This window comes from Ranitomeya imitator, chromosome 4, assembly GCF_032444005.1.
Source record: "Ranitomeya imitator isolate aRanImi1 chromosome 4, aRanImi1.pri, whole genome shotgun sequence".
Classification (NCBI taxonomy): Eukaryota; Metazoa; Chordata; class Amphibia; order Anura; family Dendrobatidae; genus Ranitomeya; species Ranitomeya imitator.
The window spans coordinates 492,555,194-492,575,560 of NC_091285.1; the positions used below are offsets into that span (position 1 = coordinate 492,555,194).

Genomic DNA, 20,367 nt, shown 5'->3' on the forward strand with positions numbered 1-20,367 from the left:
CAATTTTTCTCTTACCCTTCTGATCTGCCTTCTGACTGTCTTTCCACATCTTTCCTGTATGATATCTTTTGCTTCTACTTGTCCTAAGACGGATTTTGTCTGTTTATTTCCCATTTTTCTTTTCAATAATAGCTGTATCTACCCTAGGTGACGTTTGGACAACCACCTCTCTGGAGTGATGTCTCGTTGCCTTCTCTCCTAGGGAGCTAAGATATTGAAGGGCTGATTTGCTCCGTTCTTTCTAATGTGCAGAATAAACTTGATTCCTACAATGCACGCAAACAGGATCAGCAACACCAAACAGATCACCAAACTCTCCGTCTCTGTTATCATGCTTGTCCCAGGCTCATGGACTCGTGTCCTGGGCTCATTCTATCAAACTCTTATCCAAAAATGAAGGAACAAGTTTCTCAAAGAGAGTCAAGCATGGGCGGAGGTCTCCCCGAAAGGACGCAACCACATGACCCAGTTAGGCTGACTTCACTAATAAGACTTGTCCTAACAATTTCGGCTTATTGTTCTACGTACTTTTATCCTTCTTTCATAACATGCCACAACCTTCACACTTGTTCACACACTGCCAGGGACAGGACTCATAAATCTATACAATATGGTAACCCGAGTTTTATAGGTATCTACTCACTACTAGACTAACCCAGCGTGACACGGCTCGTAGAGATCTTTCGGATAATACAGGGCAGATAAAAGAGAACTAATAATGTCTCTTACCTGGCCAGGTTTTTCAATTCATTTGCCGTCCATTATCCCAGATCTCCGTTGTCCGTATCCGTAGGTGAATCTCGAGCAGATACTCTCGCCTCGGGTCCCTGTTTCGGGCGCCAAGAAATGTTGAGTCCTCTTCCGTCCCTGGCTTCCTGGATTGAGGAATCCAAGTAAATGACACGCAGCACAAAGGTTGTGTGTTCATAAACAGGGGTAGCCCCGGAGCACGCCTGCCTCACTGGGCGCTGCCCCTTCTTTATATAGTAAGAAGTTAGGCATTTACAGACATGCGCACAAGCGCTCATATTTCATAATCACTTACAAAGCAAATCTATACTAGTGAAAAGTTACAATATCTGGTATGTGGGTGAAAGGCTACAATATCAAGGAGAAATGCGCGCGTGATTACTTCTATAAAAGGAAATGTCAAGTTTGCTGTGCAGAAGCAGATTTCATCTGGGAGACAAAATGGATCCTTTGGTTCAGTCTGGTCTCCACAGTTATAACCTCATAAAGTGACAGTGGTCAGAATTGTAAAAATTGGCTCGGTTATTAAGTACCAAATTGGCTCTGTCACTAAGGGGTTAAAGAAAATAGACCATTTCAACCACAACAAATGTTTGGCTGGTAAAGTTTTTATGAACGATTTCATGCCCGATGACAATTATTTTTTTTTCTTTAAATATTCATAGATAAACGTCAATCATCATTGCTATCACAGAGCTGTTTGGAGGTACAAATGCGTCCAGGTTTTCTCTCCCAACTCCCCTTCACACATGTATGTTTTGCTTAGCAGAGCATTTATGTTTTTCAATGGGGAAAGTGTAGTAAGCTACTACCAGAAAGGTCTAGCGGTGGCTTACATAAAGTGAGATCAAAAGGATCAAACACTTTTGTAAAAAGTAACCGTCATCTATTTATTTACTTATATTACATGTGACGATAAGAATCGTTGTAATATACTGTATCTTATCAGAGTAATTATCTGCTTCTGTCTACTCCTGGACTGATCAATTAATTTCATCCAATTCACTGTTAAAACTAATACAGATTTTCCCATCATTGTGATAAGAGATGGCAGGTAGTATTCACAAAATGCTTTCAGGGAGGGAGGGAGGCGGATCTAGAACAGTGATCTCAAATGAAAAACATTCTCAGGGCCACTTAGCAAAATCTCATTAGGGCTCCTGCTGCAATGTTAAATGTAGGCTGGGATGACAGTACAACAGAAGTCATGTGGCAAAGGGTCACTTCTGTATGTCTTTCTGTCTGTCACGGATATTCATTGGTCGCGGCCTCTGTCTGTCATGGAAATCCAAGTCCAGATTGGTCGCGGCAAAACAGCCACGACCAATCAGCGACGGGCACAGTCCGGAATAAAATGGCCGCTCCTTCCTCCCCGCGGTCTGTGCCCGCCGCCCGCATACTCCCCTCCAGTCACCTCTCACACAGGGTTAATGTCGGCTGTAACGGACCGCGTTATGCCGCAGGTAACGCACTCCGTAACCGCCGCTATTAACCCTGTGTGACCAAGTTTTTACTATTGATGCTGCCTATGCGGCATCAATAGTAAAAAGATCTAATGTTAAAAATAATAAAAAAAACAAAAAACCTGCTATACTCACCCTCCGTTGTCCGACGATCCGCTCGCGCCGGCCGCCATCTTCCTTTCCCGGGGATGCATAGCGAAATTACCCAGAAGACTTAGCGGTCTCACGAGACCGCTAAGTCATCTGGGTAATTTCGCAATGCATCCTGGGAATGGAAGATGGCGGCAGCCGCGCGCGTATCGCCGGAGCTTCGGTGGATCCCAGGGGGTGAGTATATAACTTTTTTATTTTAATTATTTTTTTAACAGGGATATGGTGCCCACGCTGCTGTATACTACGTTGGCTGTGTTAGATACCGTGTGGCTGCTATATACTACATGGGCAATGTTATATACTGCGTGGGCTGTGTTATGTACGGCGTGGGCTGTGCTATATATTAGGTGGCAACTGTTATATACTGCGTGGGCAGTGTTCTATACTACGTGGCTGCTATATACTGCGTGGGCAGTTTTATATACTACATGGCTGCTATATACTGTGTTATATACTGCATGGTCTGTGTTATATATTATGTGGCCAGTGTTATATACTGCGTGGCTTGTGTTATATACTACGTCGCCTGTGTTATATACTGCATGGCTGCTATATACTGGTGGGCTGTGTTATATAATACGTGGCTGTGTTATATACTGCGTGGCCACTGTTATATATTGCGTGGCCTGTATTAACGCATCGGGTATTCTACAATATGTATGTATATAGCAGCCACATAGTATATAGCACAGGCCATGCAGTATTTGTCTGCTATATACTACATGGCTCCTATATACTACGTGGCCTGTGCTATATACTATGTGGCTGCTATATACATACATAAATACATATTCTAGAATACCCGATGCGTTAGAATCGGGCCATCATCTAGTACAGCATAATGGCCCCACAGCTGCGGTGCTAATGCCATATTGACAGTTCAGCAGCCAGTCTGTGAACTCTAAGAAGACTTTCTGTCTTCACGGGTCAAGCTTCTGAGCTCAAGGACTGTCTGCCACACTGTCGAAGTGAAGTTTGCATTGCTGCCAATACAAGACACCAATATCAGCACAAAGGGCTCAGCAATGGGCCCAGGGTCAATAAGTAAAGTGGAGTTTGTTTTTATAATAAATTGCATTCAAGGGAGAAGATCTTCTGAAAGGTAATAACCGTTTTAACAGTAAGTGATCAATTTACACAATTTTCCTTGCAATCGAGTCATGACATGGCCGCCAACCACCTTGGGCTTGATTTTATACTCATTTGAAATTGTGACAGTTATCTATTGCAAAATTGCCTTTGATAAACTTAAGAAAACCGGTAATTTAGAACTCGCTTGTCTTGTTTAAGCTATTTGCTGACAGAAAGGTAAAAATAATGTTCATACATTAATTTAAGCGGAATCTTGCACAAGTATCAAGTGAATGCAGTCTTGACACATTATATATAGTTCATAAATCTAACCAATTACACTCCCTTTTGTTGCAGTTTAACCGGGTGTGGATCCCTGATGCAGATGAGGTGTGGAGATCTGCTGAGATCACAAAGGACTTGAAGATTGGGGACAGTGTGCTTCATTTATGCTTGGAAGATGGCACTGTAAGGAACAATGATAAAAAAAAAAATTTTCCGTAATTTGTATACAATGCAGTAAACTCTGCTAAAAGATAAATTGACGTGTTTTACAGCTAACTGAACTGGAGGTTGGACTATATTTTAAGGACTCATTCACATGTCAGTTTTTCTCATACAAAGTGTATACACGTTTTCCACAGATATAAACTATTATGGTTTATGGATCTGTTCCCATCTGTGTATTTTTGCGGAGTGAGTGCTCTGCACAAATTCAGAGATACACTTTTAAAGGGAACCTGTCACCCCCAAAATCGAAGATGAGCTAAGCCCACCGGCATCAGGGGCTTATCTACCACTTTCTGGAATGCTGTAGATAAGCCCTCGATTTATCCTGAAAGATGAGAAAAAGACTTTAGATTATACTCACCCAGAGGCGGGTCCAGCTGCGGTCCGGTCCGATGGGCGTCGCGGTCCGGTCCGGGGCCTCCCATCTTCTTACGATGACGTCCTCTTCTTGTATTCACGCTGCGGCTCCTTGCGCAGGCATACTTTGTTTGCCCTGTTGAGGGCAGAGCAAAGTACTGCAGTGCGCAGGCGCCGGGAAAGGTCAGAGAGGCCCAGCACCTGCACACTGCAGTACTTTGCTCTGCCCTCAACAGGGCAGACAAAGTATGCCTGCGCCGGAGCTGCAGCCTGAAGACAAGAAGATGACGTCATCGTATTAAGATAGGAGGCCCCGGACCACGACTCCCATCGGATTGGACCGCCCCTCCAGATGAGTATAATATAACCTCTTTTTCTTATCTTTCAGGATACATCAGGGGCTTATCTACAGCATTACACAATGCTGTAGATAAGCCCCTGATGCTGGTGGGCTTAGCTCATCTTCGATTTTGGGGGTGACAGGTTCCCTTTAAAATGCCAGGTTTTTGCAATGAAAAAATTTTTTATCATGCCATTATCATTTCAGAACGTTTTCCACCTTCAATGTTACCCATAGTTTGTACAATTCAATTAAAAAATAAATTTAATTATTTTCAGGTAGAAAAAGAAAAGTGATAAATTATGTGATTGATTAGACATGCACACCCTTATACTAAAACTTTATTGAAGTACCTTTTGAATTTGACAGCATTCAGTCTTTTTTTTCGAGGTGTCTATCAGCATGGCACATCTATAATTGGCAATCTTTCCGCACTCTTCCTTGAGTTAGCGCTCCATATCTGTCAGATTGTGAGGACATCTACTGTGTATAGTGCCCTCTTTAGGTTATCCCACATATTTTCAATTGGATTCAGGCTAGGTTCTAGCTGGGCCAGCCCAACTTTGATCTTTGATTATTTTGTTGATTTGAACATATGCCTTGGGTCATTGCCGAAAAGTGAAATTACTATTCATCTTTTGCAGAGGCCTGAAGGTATTGTTGCAGAATTGATTGAAATTTGGAACTGTTAATAATTCTCTCCACCTTGCCTAAAGTGCCAGTTCCAGATACTGAAAAACCACCCCAAAACGTAATGCAGCCTCCACCATGTTTCACTGTGGGTATGGTGTTCTTTTGGTGATGTTCCATTTTGTTTGGCTTTGTGCCAAGCATAACTTTTAATATTATGGACAAAAAGTTCATCCTCCGTCTCCTCAGACTATAGCATTTTCCCACATGTTTTGGCAGATTGGATGTGGGTTTTTGGACATGTATTGTCTTTGTAAAGGCCCCTTCACATTAAGCGACGCTGCAGCGATACCGACAACGATCCGGATCGCTGCAGCGTCGCTGTTTGGTCGCTGGAGAGCTGTCACACAGACCGCTCTCCAGCGACCAACGATGCCGGTAACCAGGGTAAACATCGGGTAACTAAGCGCAGGGCCGCGCTTAGTAACCCGATGTTTACCCCGGTTACCATCCTAAAAGTAAAAAAAACAAACAGTACATACTTACCTAACGCTGTCTGTCCCCGGCGCTCTGCTTCTCTGCACTCCTCCTGTACTGTCTGTGTGAGCACAGCGGCCGGAAAGCAGAGCGGTGACGTCACCGCTCTGCTTTCCGGCTGACCGACGCTCACAGCCAGTGCAGGAGGAGTGCAGAGCACAGCGCCGGGGGACAGACAGCGGTAGGTAAGTATGTAGTGTTTGTTTTTTTACTTTTAGGATGGTAGCCAGGGTAAACATCGGGTTACTAAGCGCGGCCCTGCGCTTAGTTACCCGATGTTTACCCTGGTTACCAGTGAAGACATCGCTGGATCAGTGTCACACACGCCGATCCAGCGATGTCCACGGGAGATCCAGCGACGAAATAAAGTTCTGGACTTTGTTCAGCGACCAACGATCTCCCAGCAGGGGCCTGATCGTTGGTCGCTGTCACACATAACGATTTCATTAACGATATTGTTGCTACGTCACAAAATGCAACGATATCGTTAACAATATCGTTATGTGTGAAGGTACCTTAAAGGGAACCTGTCACCCCCGTTTTTTGAGATTGCGCTATAAATACTGTTAAATAGGGCCTGCGCTGTGTGTTCCTATAGTGTATGTAGTGTACCCCGATTCCCCATGTATGCTGAGAAATAACTTACCAAAGTCGCCGTTTTCGCCTGTCAATCAGGCTGGTCAGGTCGGGAGGGCGTGGTGACATCGCTGGTTCTTCCTCAGCTTTACGTTGGTGGCGTAGTGGCGTAGTGGTGAAGACACAGAGCGCGATCTGCGCTGTCATCCCTTTCGTCGGTGGGGGCGGCCATCTTCCTGGGGCCGCGCGTGCGCAGATCGAGTGCTCTGCTGCACGGGGCTTCAGGAAAATGGCCGCGGGATGCCGCGCGTGCGCATTAGAGATCGCGGCGGCCATTTTCCCAAAGCCGAGATGCAAACTCAGCTTTGGGAAAATGGCCGCCGCGATCTCTAATGCGCACGCGCGGCATCCCGCGGCCATTTTCCTGAAGCCCCGTGCAGCAGAGCACTCGATCTGCGCACGCGCGGCCCCAGGAAGATGGCCGCCCCCACCGACGAAAGGGATGACAGCGCAGATCGCGCGCTGTGTCTTCACCACTACGCCACTACGCCACCAACGTAAAGCTGAGGAAGAACCAGCGATGTCACCACGCCCTCCCGACCTGACCAGCCTGATTGACAGGCGAAAACGGCGACTTTGGTAAGTTATTTCTCAGCATACATGGGGAATCGGGGTACACTACATACACTATAGGAACACACAGCGCAGGCCCTATTTAACAGTATTTATAGCTCAATCTCAAAAAACGGGGGTGACAGGTTCCCTTTAAGAAAATGCTTCCTTCTTGCCACACTACCCCTCAGACTAGACTTATTAAGGATATGGGAGATTGTTGTCACATGCAGTACACAACAGCCAGGGTTCAGAATTCAAGTCGAGTCGTACATTGTAGGAAACCACCAAACACACACTGAGTCAGGGATAGGGAACGGGTCAGGCACAAATACGGGTAGTCTGAGGCAGAAGGATCACTAGGGTATACGGGTCAGCTGCTCAAGCCAGAGACTGGAACTATCACTGAAAAATGGTACCAGAAATGGCACCAATAAATAGCCAGCCACTCACGAACCAAAGAGAGGCAGGAAAGGTTAACCCAGTTATAACCAGGCCGAGTAAAGAAAACCAAGAAGCAAACCCCGACCTGGATCATGACACCTATGTTATATTATGGGCTAGTGCAGATCGGTAATTTTTTTTCTCATGCCGTTTCGGCATAAAAAAACAATTGCAGCATGCAAATGTATCCAATAGGACCGTATGCACTCATACAAGTTTTTTGCATTGTTTTTTTCGTCTGGAAAAAACTGATCAAACTCTGATGTAATTCTTCATAAAAAAAAACACTTATTGAATGACATAATGTGTAATGTTTTACATTTCATGTTAAAGCTTGTTACAGCTGTATAAATTTGCTTTATAGGTACAACATCGTGGATCTGTAAGGGTATGTGCACACAACATCTTTTTCAGGAGGATTTTACCTGAAAAAGCACTTAAAAATCGCTTCAGAGAATGAACATATGCCTTTCTATGTAAAAACAACTTGCTATGCAAATATTCAGGCTTTTGAGCGTTTTTTTAATCGCTTCAGGTTTCAAAAGATGCCAAATGGCTAAAAAAAGTAAGTTGACCATTCTTTAGGCGTCTTACAATATATTTCAATGAGAAGGCCTAAAAAGCGCCTGAAAAACTTGGGCATTTTTATAGCGTTTTCCCAGCTTTTTTACTTCAGAAAATGCTAGCAGTTTCTTAACTGTTGAATCGACAGTATAAAATGACCAGAAAACTCCATTAGAAAAGATGATTATAAAAACGATGGAAAATTGCTAATAAAAAAAGCCACCAATGGTCAAAAAGGATTCATCAACAATCACTCAGGAAATGAAGCTAAACTTAGTAAAAGTACATTTGGTATATTATTGCTGTCTTGTAGGACTTGAAATATGTGATTGAGAAAGGTCTGCCTCCTCTTAGAAATCCAGACATTCTTGTAGGAGAAAATGACCTCACTGCCCTCAGTTATTTGCATGAGCCAGCTGTCCTGCACAACCTTAAAGTGCGATTCATGGAGTCTAAACATATCTACACCTACAGTGGTAAGTCAATACAGCTCAACTACTATTTGTACAGTGCTATGTGTGTCATACAACCGAAACTATTACAAATAGGTAAACTTCGAACAATGTATTGGTGTTATCTCACGCTTTTCGTTTTTTCCACATAGTAATGATATTAAATTGTATTCTATTTTTTTTAAATTCGTTTATTAAACCACAAAAAACTAATACATACATGGTTCACAAATATCTAGGTCAGTTCAGATACATTTATCATAATAGTTTCCACTGATGTTAATCTTAATACATAGACTGGATCATATGCACTCAAAGTATTATAGTATGTCTTGAATACTAAAAAAAAAAAACCTTAACACTAAAACTGTTTTACTGCCAGAACAGTCTCGATCACATTAATTAAGTAATACTGAAGCACAGCGTGAACAATGCGCATTTTGCCTTAAGCTCTATCATATTGGATCTTGACCGTTAACCACGTGGTGACATAGTAAGGTATGACGAGTTCTATAATTCCCAGATCTTATTAAATTTCTGTAAACAGCCTCTATTCTGATATACGGTTTGTTCGTATGATATGATTGAATTTACCAGCTCTAACCAGGCCCTAAGAGATGGCTGTGTAGTGCCCATCCAACGCAAGGCTATTAATTTCCTTGCCAGGAAAAGTGTCTCTCTCAAGAAAATTTGAACGTGGTGCCCCCACATCTCTTCCTCTAATACCCCAAATAGACACACTAATGGAGTCAGAGGAACGGGGATATGTACAAGAGAGGTCAATAATGAAGTTACCTCATTCCAGAAAGATAGAATAACTGAACATTCCCATATCATGTGAATAAAATCTGCCTCCCCTGTATGTAGGGATAATGGTGTGCACTCAGGTCAGGGACAAGCAGGTGCTGGTAAAACGGACCGTGTGGTCCAGTCAATCCAAATAGAGAAAAATTACCGCACACAATACTGGTATGATGCAAAAAAGGTATATGCCAGGTTTTATTTAAACAAAGAACTTCAAAGTTGCCACAGATTTTTGTAGACAGAGATATATACAGACAGAGACCCAACGTTTCGACCCTCCTGGGTCTTATTCATGGGGTTATACTGGGGAGACAAGGAGACAACATAAGTGGCTGTTTGTCATATAACATAATAACAATAAAAGAAAAAAACCACACTGGATAAATAACTAATAAGTATTACCTAGAAAGAAAAAAGAAAACAAACCAACAAACATGCAATGGAACAATATATACAGTGGTACATCAAATTTTAAAAGCCGCCAATAATAATGGAGGGCTGGCGGTAAGGAGCAGCGTCCGCTACTATGATTACATAAGGTAAGCAATGGCAAGGAGAACATAAGTATTTTACCTCTGATCCTATGATACAAATAGATAAGTGTGGCAATAGTAGAAGGTAGGCGACCAATTCCTCTAAAGCATAACCTGTCGTCATGATAAAACATAAAATGTATAGGTAACTGGACAGTATATAGTGAGGAGTAATACTACACTCGTATATGGGAGAAGGGTGTCCGGAGATCCCAAACAAGTAACCTCTAATCCAGGGGATAAATATGAATAAGGTGGTATCTATAAATCTAATGATAGCGTCCCCATACTAATGAACGGAGGGATACAAGAGAAGGTCCCAGAGCGGCATCGTAATTGCTAAACAAGAGGGCCATGGTTGTAGCGGAAAGAACCCCCTAATATATTAAGTACGGTGGGGATGAAAAAGTGCTTGTATGATACCTTGTAGTGGGGCCAGTATAAGGCCTATGTGTCCCGGGTGGAGGAAGGCTGGTAACAGGAGCTGTCACATTTAAGGATGGCCTGTAATGTAAAGGAACCCATGAGTCAGTGTGCGGTAAAGTCAGTAAGGGAGATGCGGTGATAAGCGCCGTAATACCTGTAAGTCCTGCTGCAGCGATGAACAGGAGAGGAAGTGAGGGTAGACAGCGGTGTCTCCCTGAAATACCGCCGGACCGGAAGTGAGCGCTCCCGGACCAGAAATGACGCGGCGTCATGTTACAGAGGGAGCCGCGCATGCGCAGATGGCGCTGCAGGCTAGTAAGGGCATGGTAGTGCCCAGTTGTGGGAGTGTGTAGAGGTTGACCGCCCTATGAGCACTGAAAGGAGGTGTAATGGGTACGGCATAGTAATCTGTATAATGTGAGGCTAATGAATGGCATGGGAGGAGTAAGTAGATGGAAAAAAAGGTGGAACAGCAAACTGACATGTAAAAGAAGGGGGAAAAAAAAGAAATAAAAAGTGGTAGAAAAAATATATATCAACGGAACCTGTACAAGCAAACAATGGCAAAAACTGGAAAAAACTAAAAAGCAAAAGCAAAATAAAAATAAATATAAAAATGAAAAAATATATAAAAAATAATAAAAGTAAAAATGGAAGGTATTATGCAAAATAAAGAACAAAAAAAGAGCAACGAGGAAATAAAAAATAAAAAATAAAAATAGGTAATATGGAAGATGAAGGGGACTCACCTAAAAGATAGTGGATTCAACGTGTCTGGAAAGCAAAATGGTACAAAGGTTAATATGATGTTATAGCAACCAGTCCATTTCTCTGTTAAGGCCTTTAGGAGTTAAGGTCTCAAGTTTGTGGATCCAAAATGCTTCTCTCAATTTTAATTGTTTAATATGGTTACCCCCTCGTCTCGGTCTGGGTACCTGCTCAATCACCTGGTACTGTAGTTGTGCTACCGTATGTCTACACTTAACAAAATGTTCAGGAATTGGTAGCCATGTTTTATTACAACGGATGGTAGATTTGTGACTCGCTATTCGGTCCTTGATGTGTTGAGTTGTTTCCCCTACATAAAGGAGGCCGCATGGACACTTTATGACGTAAACCACGAAGTTCGTATTACATGTGTAATAACCCCGGATGGGGTATGTTTTACCCGTTCTGGGATGTGTCACGCTATCCGATTTAATTATATTTGAGCAGGAGGCACAACTCAGACAAGGAAATGTCCCCTGGCGGCGTGGAGTCAATACACTTTGGCTACTGGAGGGGCGTGTGCTGCCAATGTCTGCCCGAACCAGTTTGTCTTTAATGTTGGTGGCTCTCCTATTGCACATAAGGGGTGGTTTTGTAAAACTCGGAATATTGGGATAAGCCCTAGCCAGAAGGGGCCAGTGTTTTTTGATGGCGGTCTCTATCTTGGGCATGAGAGGGTGGAAGGTGTGGACGAACGGTACTCTATCCTCATTGGTAGGTCTCAGTGATGGTGATTGTGGTTGAAGAACCCGTGATTTCTCCTGATCTAAAAGACGCTGGGGATAATTTCTTTCCCTAAATTTTTCGGACATGCTGTCTAAGCGTGTAGGGAGTACGTCCTGATCGGATACAATCCTGGCTACTCTGGTGAACTGGGAACGTGGGAGGCTATTGCGCGTGGCTTTAGGGTGACTACTCGAGTAGTGCAGAAGACTGTTGCAGTCTGTAGGTTTGGAAAAAATGTCAGTCGAGAGGTGACCCTGATCGTCCCTCTGTACAAGGGTATCCAGAAAGGAGATCCGGGCCGGGTCATACTGCATTGTGAAATGAAGCTCAGGATAGACAGAATTGAGGGTCTGGTGAAATGCTTGTAGTATGTCCGTGGGCCCTGTCCAAATCAAGAAAATGTCATCTATGTAGCGAAGATAAAAATCTACATACTGCTTAAATCTATCATCCGTATAGACAAAGGTCTCCTCAAATGAGTCCATATAGGCGTTGGCATACGCCGGCGCGACGTTAGAGCCCATCGCGGTCCCTTGGCGCTGTACATAATAGGTGTCCCCATAGAGAAAAAAGTTTTCGTATAAGACTAGTCTTAGTAGGTCCAGACAAAGTTGTGTGGAATTACTGGATCTACCCGACTTTTCCAATAGCCGTTTAGATGCTGCAATGCCCTTCTCGTGTGAAATGGACGTGTAGAGGCTAGATACGTCCATGGTGACCAGGAGGCTGTCCGGGGGTATGTTACCATGCTGCCTGATGATACTGAGGAAATGACCTGTGTCTAATACAAAAGATTTAGTGGTTTTGACCAGTGGTGTTAGGATCTTTTCTAGAAAGATAGATAGGGGCGCAAGTATGGATTCGGTAGACGCCACTATGGGACGTCCGGGGGGATTAGTTAGAGATTTATGGACTTTTGGAAGAACATAAAAAACGGGGGTTATTGGGTGCGGGTTAGTCAGGAACCTAACTGTCTGCTGATCAATCGTGCCATTATCGATATAAGTATTAATAACTGACTGAATTTTCCTGTGAATCTCAAAAGTAGGGTCCCTTGGGATGATACTGTATGTATTTGTGTCCGATAATTGACGTAGTACCTCAGTAGTGTATAGTGTGTGGTCCATGACTACTATGGCCCCACCCTTGTCCGCTGGCTTGATAATAATGGACTTGTTGTTCCGTAGTGAAAAGAGTGCCTGTTTCTCGGCTGGTGTTAAATTAGCGCGTGTAGGGAATAGACCCAAACGGTGTTGATGTGACAGATCTTTAACATCCTTATCAACAAATGAAATAAAAGTTTCGACCGCATGAAAAGTCTGTGGTGGATTAAAGGAACTCTGGTTCCTCAGTCCTAATGATGCGAGGGGAATCTCCGCAACAGAGACGTCCCCAGTGGGAGACACTCTGTTCTCGGAGTCACCCCTAGGTGTCCCAAAGTGAGTCTTGAGCCTCACTAGACGGTAAAGTCGTTGCAGATCCCTCTCCAGCTGGAAGCTGTCCCAGTTGGGAGTAGGGCAGAAGGATAGTCCCTTTTGCAATAAGTTGAGTTCCGCAGGGGAGAGCGTATAACCTGAAATATTAATGACTAGGTTAGGTATCTTACCTGTGACCGGGTTGTCATTTTTTCTCGATCCTCTAGTCGGTCGGTACACTGGTGTCCTCCCCTGCGGCCCTTCGGTAAAAAACGAGGTCTGTTTGAACCGGTGGATGAATCGCTTTCCGTGCTGAAGGAACCCGTTTTGCGTTGATATGGACGGCGCCAGGAATTGTTGCCTGCAGTATCGCTCCATTTGTACATTACTCCTCACTATATACTGTCCAGTTACCTATACATTTTATGTTTTATCATGACGACAGGTTATGCTTTAGAGGAATTGGTCGCCTACCTTCTACTACTGCCACACTTATCTATTTGTATCATAGGATCAGAGGTAAAATACTTATGTTCTCCTTGCCATTGCTTACCTTATGTAATCATAGTAGTGGACGCTGCTCCTTACCGCCAGCCCTCCATTATTATTGGCGGCTTTTAAAATTTGATGTACCACTGTATATATTGTTCCATTGCATCTTTGTTGGTTTGTTTTCTTTTTTCTTTCTAGGTAATACTTATTAGTTATTTATCCAGTGTGGTTTTTTTCTTTTATTGTTATTATGTTATATGACAAACAGCCACTTATGTTGTCTCCTTGTCTCCCCAGTATAACCCCATGAATAAGACCCAGGAGGGTCGAAACGTTGGGTCTGTGTCTGTATATATCTCTGTCTACAAAAATCTGTGGCAACTTTGAAGTTCTTTGTTTAAATAAAACCTGGCATATACCTTTTTTGCATCATACCAGTATTGTGTGCGGTAATTTTTCTCTATTTGCCTCCACTGTATGACATCTGGGGCACTCTGAAGATGGAGACCACCCAATTTTGAATAGACGTAACGGGGATAAATATGACTGACGTAATATATACATTTGTATCATTTTATTGTTAGCTGAAGGAGATATCCTAGTTGGGGACTCAAGAACCATCTCCCAGTCATCACCTTGAGGGTATGTGCACATGTCAGGATTTTTTGCAGAAATTTTCCTGACAAAAACCGGACATTGCTGCCAGAAATCCGCATGCATTTTTACAGCGATTTTACCGCATTTTTTGATGCGTTTTTGTGCGTTTTTCCCCAAATGCATAAAATTGCGGGAAAAACGCAGAAAATCCGCAAAAATAATGAACATGCTCATTTTTTAACCGCGATGCGTTTTTTCACGGAAAAAAACGCATCCATGTGCACAAAACATGCAGAATGCATTCTAAATGATAAAATGCATAATGTATGCATTTTTAATGAGTTTTTATAGCGTTTTTAGCGTGAAAAAAACACGAAAAAACCTGAACGTGTGCACATAGCCTGAAGGTCAGGCACCAGGACCTTCCACTTTTCTCTAACTGGCAATAGAGCAGAATGAGCACCTACAGATAACATGTAAGTATACAATGCGGAAATAAGACCACGAGGTCCTTGTGATTTAAGGATCCCTATCAATGGAAAGGAAGATATTGCTTGTGTCATTTTCAAACTACGAACATACGATTGAATCGTTGATCTAAGCTGGAGATAGTGTATTTCTTCTTTAAGGCAGAGGTCCATGGTGTCTCTCTAATGCAGGGGTGCACACCATTTTTTGATCCAAGGGCCACATTGCCATACTGAACCAATCCCAAGGGCCGCAAAAAAAAATTTAAATAGGTAATTACATGACTACATCACTAGAACCACTATTAGTACAGTAATATATCACCAGAACCAAAATTATAAGGAGGATTTTGATCATTGCTGCTAAAAATAAAATATCATTTTGAACACAGGCTAACTTTAGAACTTTAGATGAGTTTTTGGAGTAGAAACTCGCAAATTCTCCTCATAATCTCACATCTCTAAATTTTGAGGATTTTTAAGTTTTAAGATAGCCATGAAGAATGTTATGGATTGCTACATGTGCACCATCATTAATGACTGTTGCACCAGAGCCATCATTAGTACATGAATGCTGCACTAGAACCACCGTCAGTACATGAATGCGGTGCCAGAACCACTGTCTACTGTCATAGTACATGAATGCAGCACCAGAACCATTGTCAGTACCTCAATGCATCACCAGAAACACCATCAGTACAATTATATAACACCCATCTTACGACAGCGATCAATTGCAATGTCATTCAATCTCATGAACCTGCAACTCCCATAATGTGCGTAAAGTGAACCTGTCAGCAGGATGGTGCACAGTAACCTACGCAGAGTGTCAGGTCAGCGCCGTTACACTGATTACAATGATACCTAGGTTGATGAAATCCGTCTTATGGTTGTTCTTTAATCTTTATTTTCAGTTTGTAGTTAATGAGATTCTCGTGACCTAAGGGGTGGCTGGTGTATGTGGTGCTCTTATTAGATATTCATAATGCAGACTGCTGACAGGTCACTGATACCTCAGTGATCTGCCCCCTAGTTTGCATAATGTATACCGCAGTAGCAGCTCTCGGTGTCTATAGCTGATTGAGAGCTGCTATTGCACATGCGCTGGCTGGAGAAGAAAAAAAAATTCCTCCTAGATGGCGCCGTCTGCGACTGCGCAGTAGCAGCTCTTGGATCAGCTATAGACACCTGCCTGCAGAAGCATTTTATGTCTCTTTCTTCAGTATGTTAGGTATTCATTATGCAAACTAGGGGGCAGGTCACTGAGAGATCAGTGACCTGTCAGCAGTCTGCATTATGAATATCTTAACGTGCAAAAATATCGAAACTCTGCAAACGCCGAAGGCCCGAAGCAGTTCAGAGAAAAATATACGTGATTGCAATCATGCAGTTAGTCTCTAATTCATGCTGCCAGATCTATCAATATGAAAAAGAATTAACCCGATCACTAAACGGCGTAACGAGAAAAAATTCAAAATGCCAGAATTACGTTTTTTTGGTCGCCGCAACATTGTATTAAAATGCAAGAACGGGTGATCAAAAGATCGTATCTGCACCAAAATGGTGTCATTAAAAACGTCAGCTCAGCACACAAAAAATAAGCCATCACCCTACCCCACATCACGAAAAATGGTGACGCTAAAGGTACAGGAAAATGGCGCAATTTTTTTTATGACAAAAATTGGAATTTTTTTTCACCACTTAAATAAAGAAAAACCCAGACCTGTTTGGTGTCTATGGACTCGTAATGGCCTGGAGAATCATAATGGCTGGTCAGTTTTAGCATTTAGTGAACATGGTGAAAAAGAAAACTTTGGGATTGCACTTTCTTTGCAATTTCACTGCACTGGGGATTTTTTTCCCATTTTTGAGTACACAACATGGTAAAAGCAATGGTGTCATTCAAAAGTACAACTCTCTCTGCAAAAAACAAGCCCTCACATGGCCATTTTAACCAAAAAAATAAAAAAGTTATGGCTCTGGGAAGAAATGGAGCAAAAAATTAAGAGCAAAACCAAAAATACCTCTGGTCGTTAAGGGGTTAATGCACAAGTGTTGGGGTTTTTTTTTTCAAGCAGTAACTGGAAAATATTAAAGCAATAAACATAATTACAATAATGTGAGAACATTGTGGATGTGAACGTGATAATATTTGCACAGGTGTGTTTATCTAAGCAACCTTCAACTACTTATTTCACTTTTTTGTACGTTTATTAGTTATGGGAACAAAAATAGCTTTGACTTGCTCTTACAGTGTTGGACAAATCCTACAAAGACCTACAATTGGTCGAAACGTCGCATTGTTTCAAAATAAAGAGGTATTTTTGTTTTTTTCACCTGGATTGGATGCTGTTTTTCTTGATTTTCTGGTATACATGTTTCCTATTGGGTCCTATGGATTCTGAAGGTGCATTCTGATATCTGAAGTGCTGTTGGCTGTTGCTCTTGTATTTTGTGTAATCTGAATAATGTCCTGTGTAAGATGTCTCCCAGTATAATGTGATAATGTAAAGTATTGTAATGTATAGCGATGTGATGCATGAAAGACATACAGTCATGGCCAAAAGTATTGACACCCCTGCAATTCTGTCAGATAATACTCATTTTCTTCCTGAAAATGATTGCAAACACAAATTATTTGGTATTATTATCTTCATTTAATTTGTCTTAAATGAAAAAACACAAAAGAGAATAAAGCAAAAAGCAAAACATTGATCATTTCACACAAAACTCCAAAAATAGGCCAGACAAAAGTATTGGCACCCTCAGCCTAATACTTGGTTGCACAACCTTTAGCCAAAATAACTGCGACCAACCGCTTCCGGTAACCATCAATGAGTTTCTTACAATGCTCTGCTGGAATCCAATCTTTGGCAAACTGCTCCAGGTCCCTGATATTTGAAGGGTGTCTTCTCCAAACTGCCATTTTTAGATCTCTCCACAGGTGTTCTATGGGATTCAGGTCTGGACTCATTACTGGCCACCTTAGAAGTCTCCAGTGCTTTCTCTCAAACAATTTTCTAGTGCTTTTAGAAGTGTGTTTTGGGTCATTGTCCTGCTGGAAGACCCATGACCTCTGGGGGAGACCCAGCTTTCTCACACTGGGCCCTACATTATGCTGCAAAATTTGTTTGTAGTCTTCAGACTTCATAATGCCATGCACACGGTCAAGCAGTCCAGTGCCAGAGGCAGCAAAGCAACCCCAAAACATCAGGGAACCTCCGCCATGTTTGACTGTAGGGACCGTGTTCTTTTCTTTGAATGCATCTTTTTTTCTCCTGTAAACTCTATGTTGATGCCTTTGCCCAAAAAGCTCTACTTTTGTCTCATCTGACCAGAGAACATTCTTCCAAAAAGTTTTAGGCTTTTTCATGTAAGTTTTGGCAAACTCCAGCCTGGCTTTTTTATGTCTCAGGGTAAGAAGTGAGGTCTTCCTGGGTCTCCTACCATACAGTCCCTTTTCATTCAGATGCCGACGGATAGTACGAGTTGACACTGTTGTACCCTCGGACTGCAGGGCAGCTTGAACTTGTTTGGATGTTAGGGTACCGTCACACTATACGATTTACCTACGATCACGACCAGCGATATGACCTGGCCGTGATCGTAGGTAAATCGTAGTGTGGTCGCTGGGGAGCTGTCACACAGACAGCTCTCCAGCGACCAACGATGCCGAGGTCCCTGGGTAACCAGGGTAAACATCGGGTAACTAAGCGCAGGACCGCGCTTAGTTACCCGATGTTTACCCTGGTTACAAGCGTTAAACTAAAAAAAAAAAAAAAACAGCACATACTTACATTCTGGTGTCCGTCAGGTCCCTTGCAGTCTGCTTCCCGCACTCAGTGACTGCCGGCCGTAAAGTGAAAGTGAAAGCACAGCCGCTGTAACCCGATGTTTACCCTGGTTACAAACGAACGCATCGCTGGATCGCATCGCTAGATCGGTGTCACACACACCGATCTAGCGATGACAGCGGGAGATCCAGCGATGAAAGAAAGTTCCATACGATCTGCTACGACGTACGATTCTCAGCAGGATCCCTGATCGCTGCTGCGTGTCAGACACAGCGATATCGTAACGATATCGCTGGAACGTCACGAATCGTACCGTCGTAGCGATCGAAATGTTATAGTGTGACGGTACCCTTAGTCGAGGTTCTTTGTCCAATATCTGCACAATCTTGCGTTGAAATCTCTTGTCAATTTTTCCTTTTCCGTCCACATCTAGGGAGGTTAGCCACAGTGCCATGGGCTTTAAACTTCTTGATGACACTGCGCACGGTAGACACAGGAACATTCAGGTCTTTGGAGATGGACTTCTAGCCTTGAGATTGCTCATGCTTCCTCACAATTTGGTTTCTCAAGTCCTCAGACAGTTCTTTGGTCTTCTTTCTTTTCTCCATGCTCAATGTGGTACACACAAGGACACAGGACAGAGGTTGAGTCAACTTTAATCCATGTCAACTGGCTACAAGTGTGATTTAGTTATTGCCAACACCTGTTGGGTGCCACAGGTAAGTTACAGGTGCTGTTATTTACACAAATTAGAGAAGCATCACATGATTTTTTGAACAGTGCCAATACTTTTGTCCACCCCCTTTTTTATGTTTGGTGTGGAATTGTATCCAATTTGGCTTCAGGACAATTCTTTTTGTGTTTTTTTTATTTAAGACAAATTAAATGAAGATAATAATACCAAATAATTTGTGTTTGCAATCATTTTCAGGAAGAAACTGAGTATTATCTGGCAGAATTGCAGGGGTGTCAATACTTTTGGCCATGACTGTAGGTTAGGACATAAGGTAGTGTTTGCATAGAATATAGGTGAAAGGGTACGTTTCCCCAGCAAGACTGCAGGGTCAGTGAGAGAGTTAGTGTTGGGACCAGCACATAGGGGGAGGGCTTAGTGCTAGGGCAAGTGACCTGCTTCCTGAAGTTAGCCAGAGACCCGGTTAGAGTCTGAAGAAGTGATAAGTGTGCAGTGCTGCTGTTTGGGTGAACTACAGCAAAAGAGACGACGGGAGAATGAGGTAGCGTGACTAGGAAATTACAAAAGAGACAGAGTGGCCTTCTACCTTAAAGTGATCATTGGATAGGATGGGGTGTCACGAGAAACCATGAGCCTGATAAATGCCGAAGGTACGGACCTAAAGAGTACTGAGAATATGGAACTAGTGAGGGTCCCAAGCGGTAGATCCAGGCATCCATAGCAAAAGGACGCAGAGCTAGTGAGTGGGTATTGAGGAACTCGCTGAACTGTACTGTGGCGACAAGCTAGGCTGTGACAAAGCAGGTTGAAACAGTGTGCTATACCGGCCCTGGAGCAGACTACAGTGGAACAAAACAATGTCAGTGAAAAGACTTCTTCCTGTGAATGAAAAATGCTTAAGACTGTGTACTCACTATCCCTTCTACATAGCCCATCATCAAGTTCAGTAAAGTTCTCATGTTTGAACAGAAGTTTTCTTTACTAATCTGTGGAACTCGTGGTCCTGGCCAGCCAATGCCATCCGCTACTTGCGGCCTGCACAGGCACAAGGCCCTCACAACACTAACACCCAGCCAAAACCCACTATTGTCTGTAATGTGCCGGGGTGTCAAAGATGCATGACACTCGCCTATGGCTACCACCATGGGCACCGTTACACATGTTCTGTACATTTACAGATTTAAATGTTAAC

The 20,367-nt window shown here is 42.9% G+C and overlaps 1 protein-coding gene across 1 annotated transcript in view; it reads left to right on the plus strand.

Annotated features, from left to right (window-relative positions):
* MYO5C (myosin VC) overlaps positions 1-20,367 on the plus strand; it is a 337,314-nt gene that overhangs the window by 57,872 nt on the left and 259,075 nt on the right. Inside the window, exons 2-3 of the mRNA XM_069765981.1 lie at positions 3,795-3,905; positions 8,321-8,483. Coding sequence (XP_069622082.1) covers positions 3,795-3,905; positions 8,321-8,483 — 274 coding nt within the window. The remainder of the gene's footprint in view (positions 1-3,794; positions 3,906-8,320; positions 8,484-20,367) is intronic.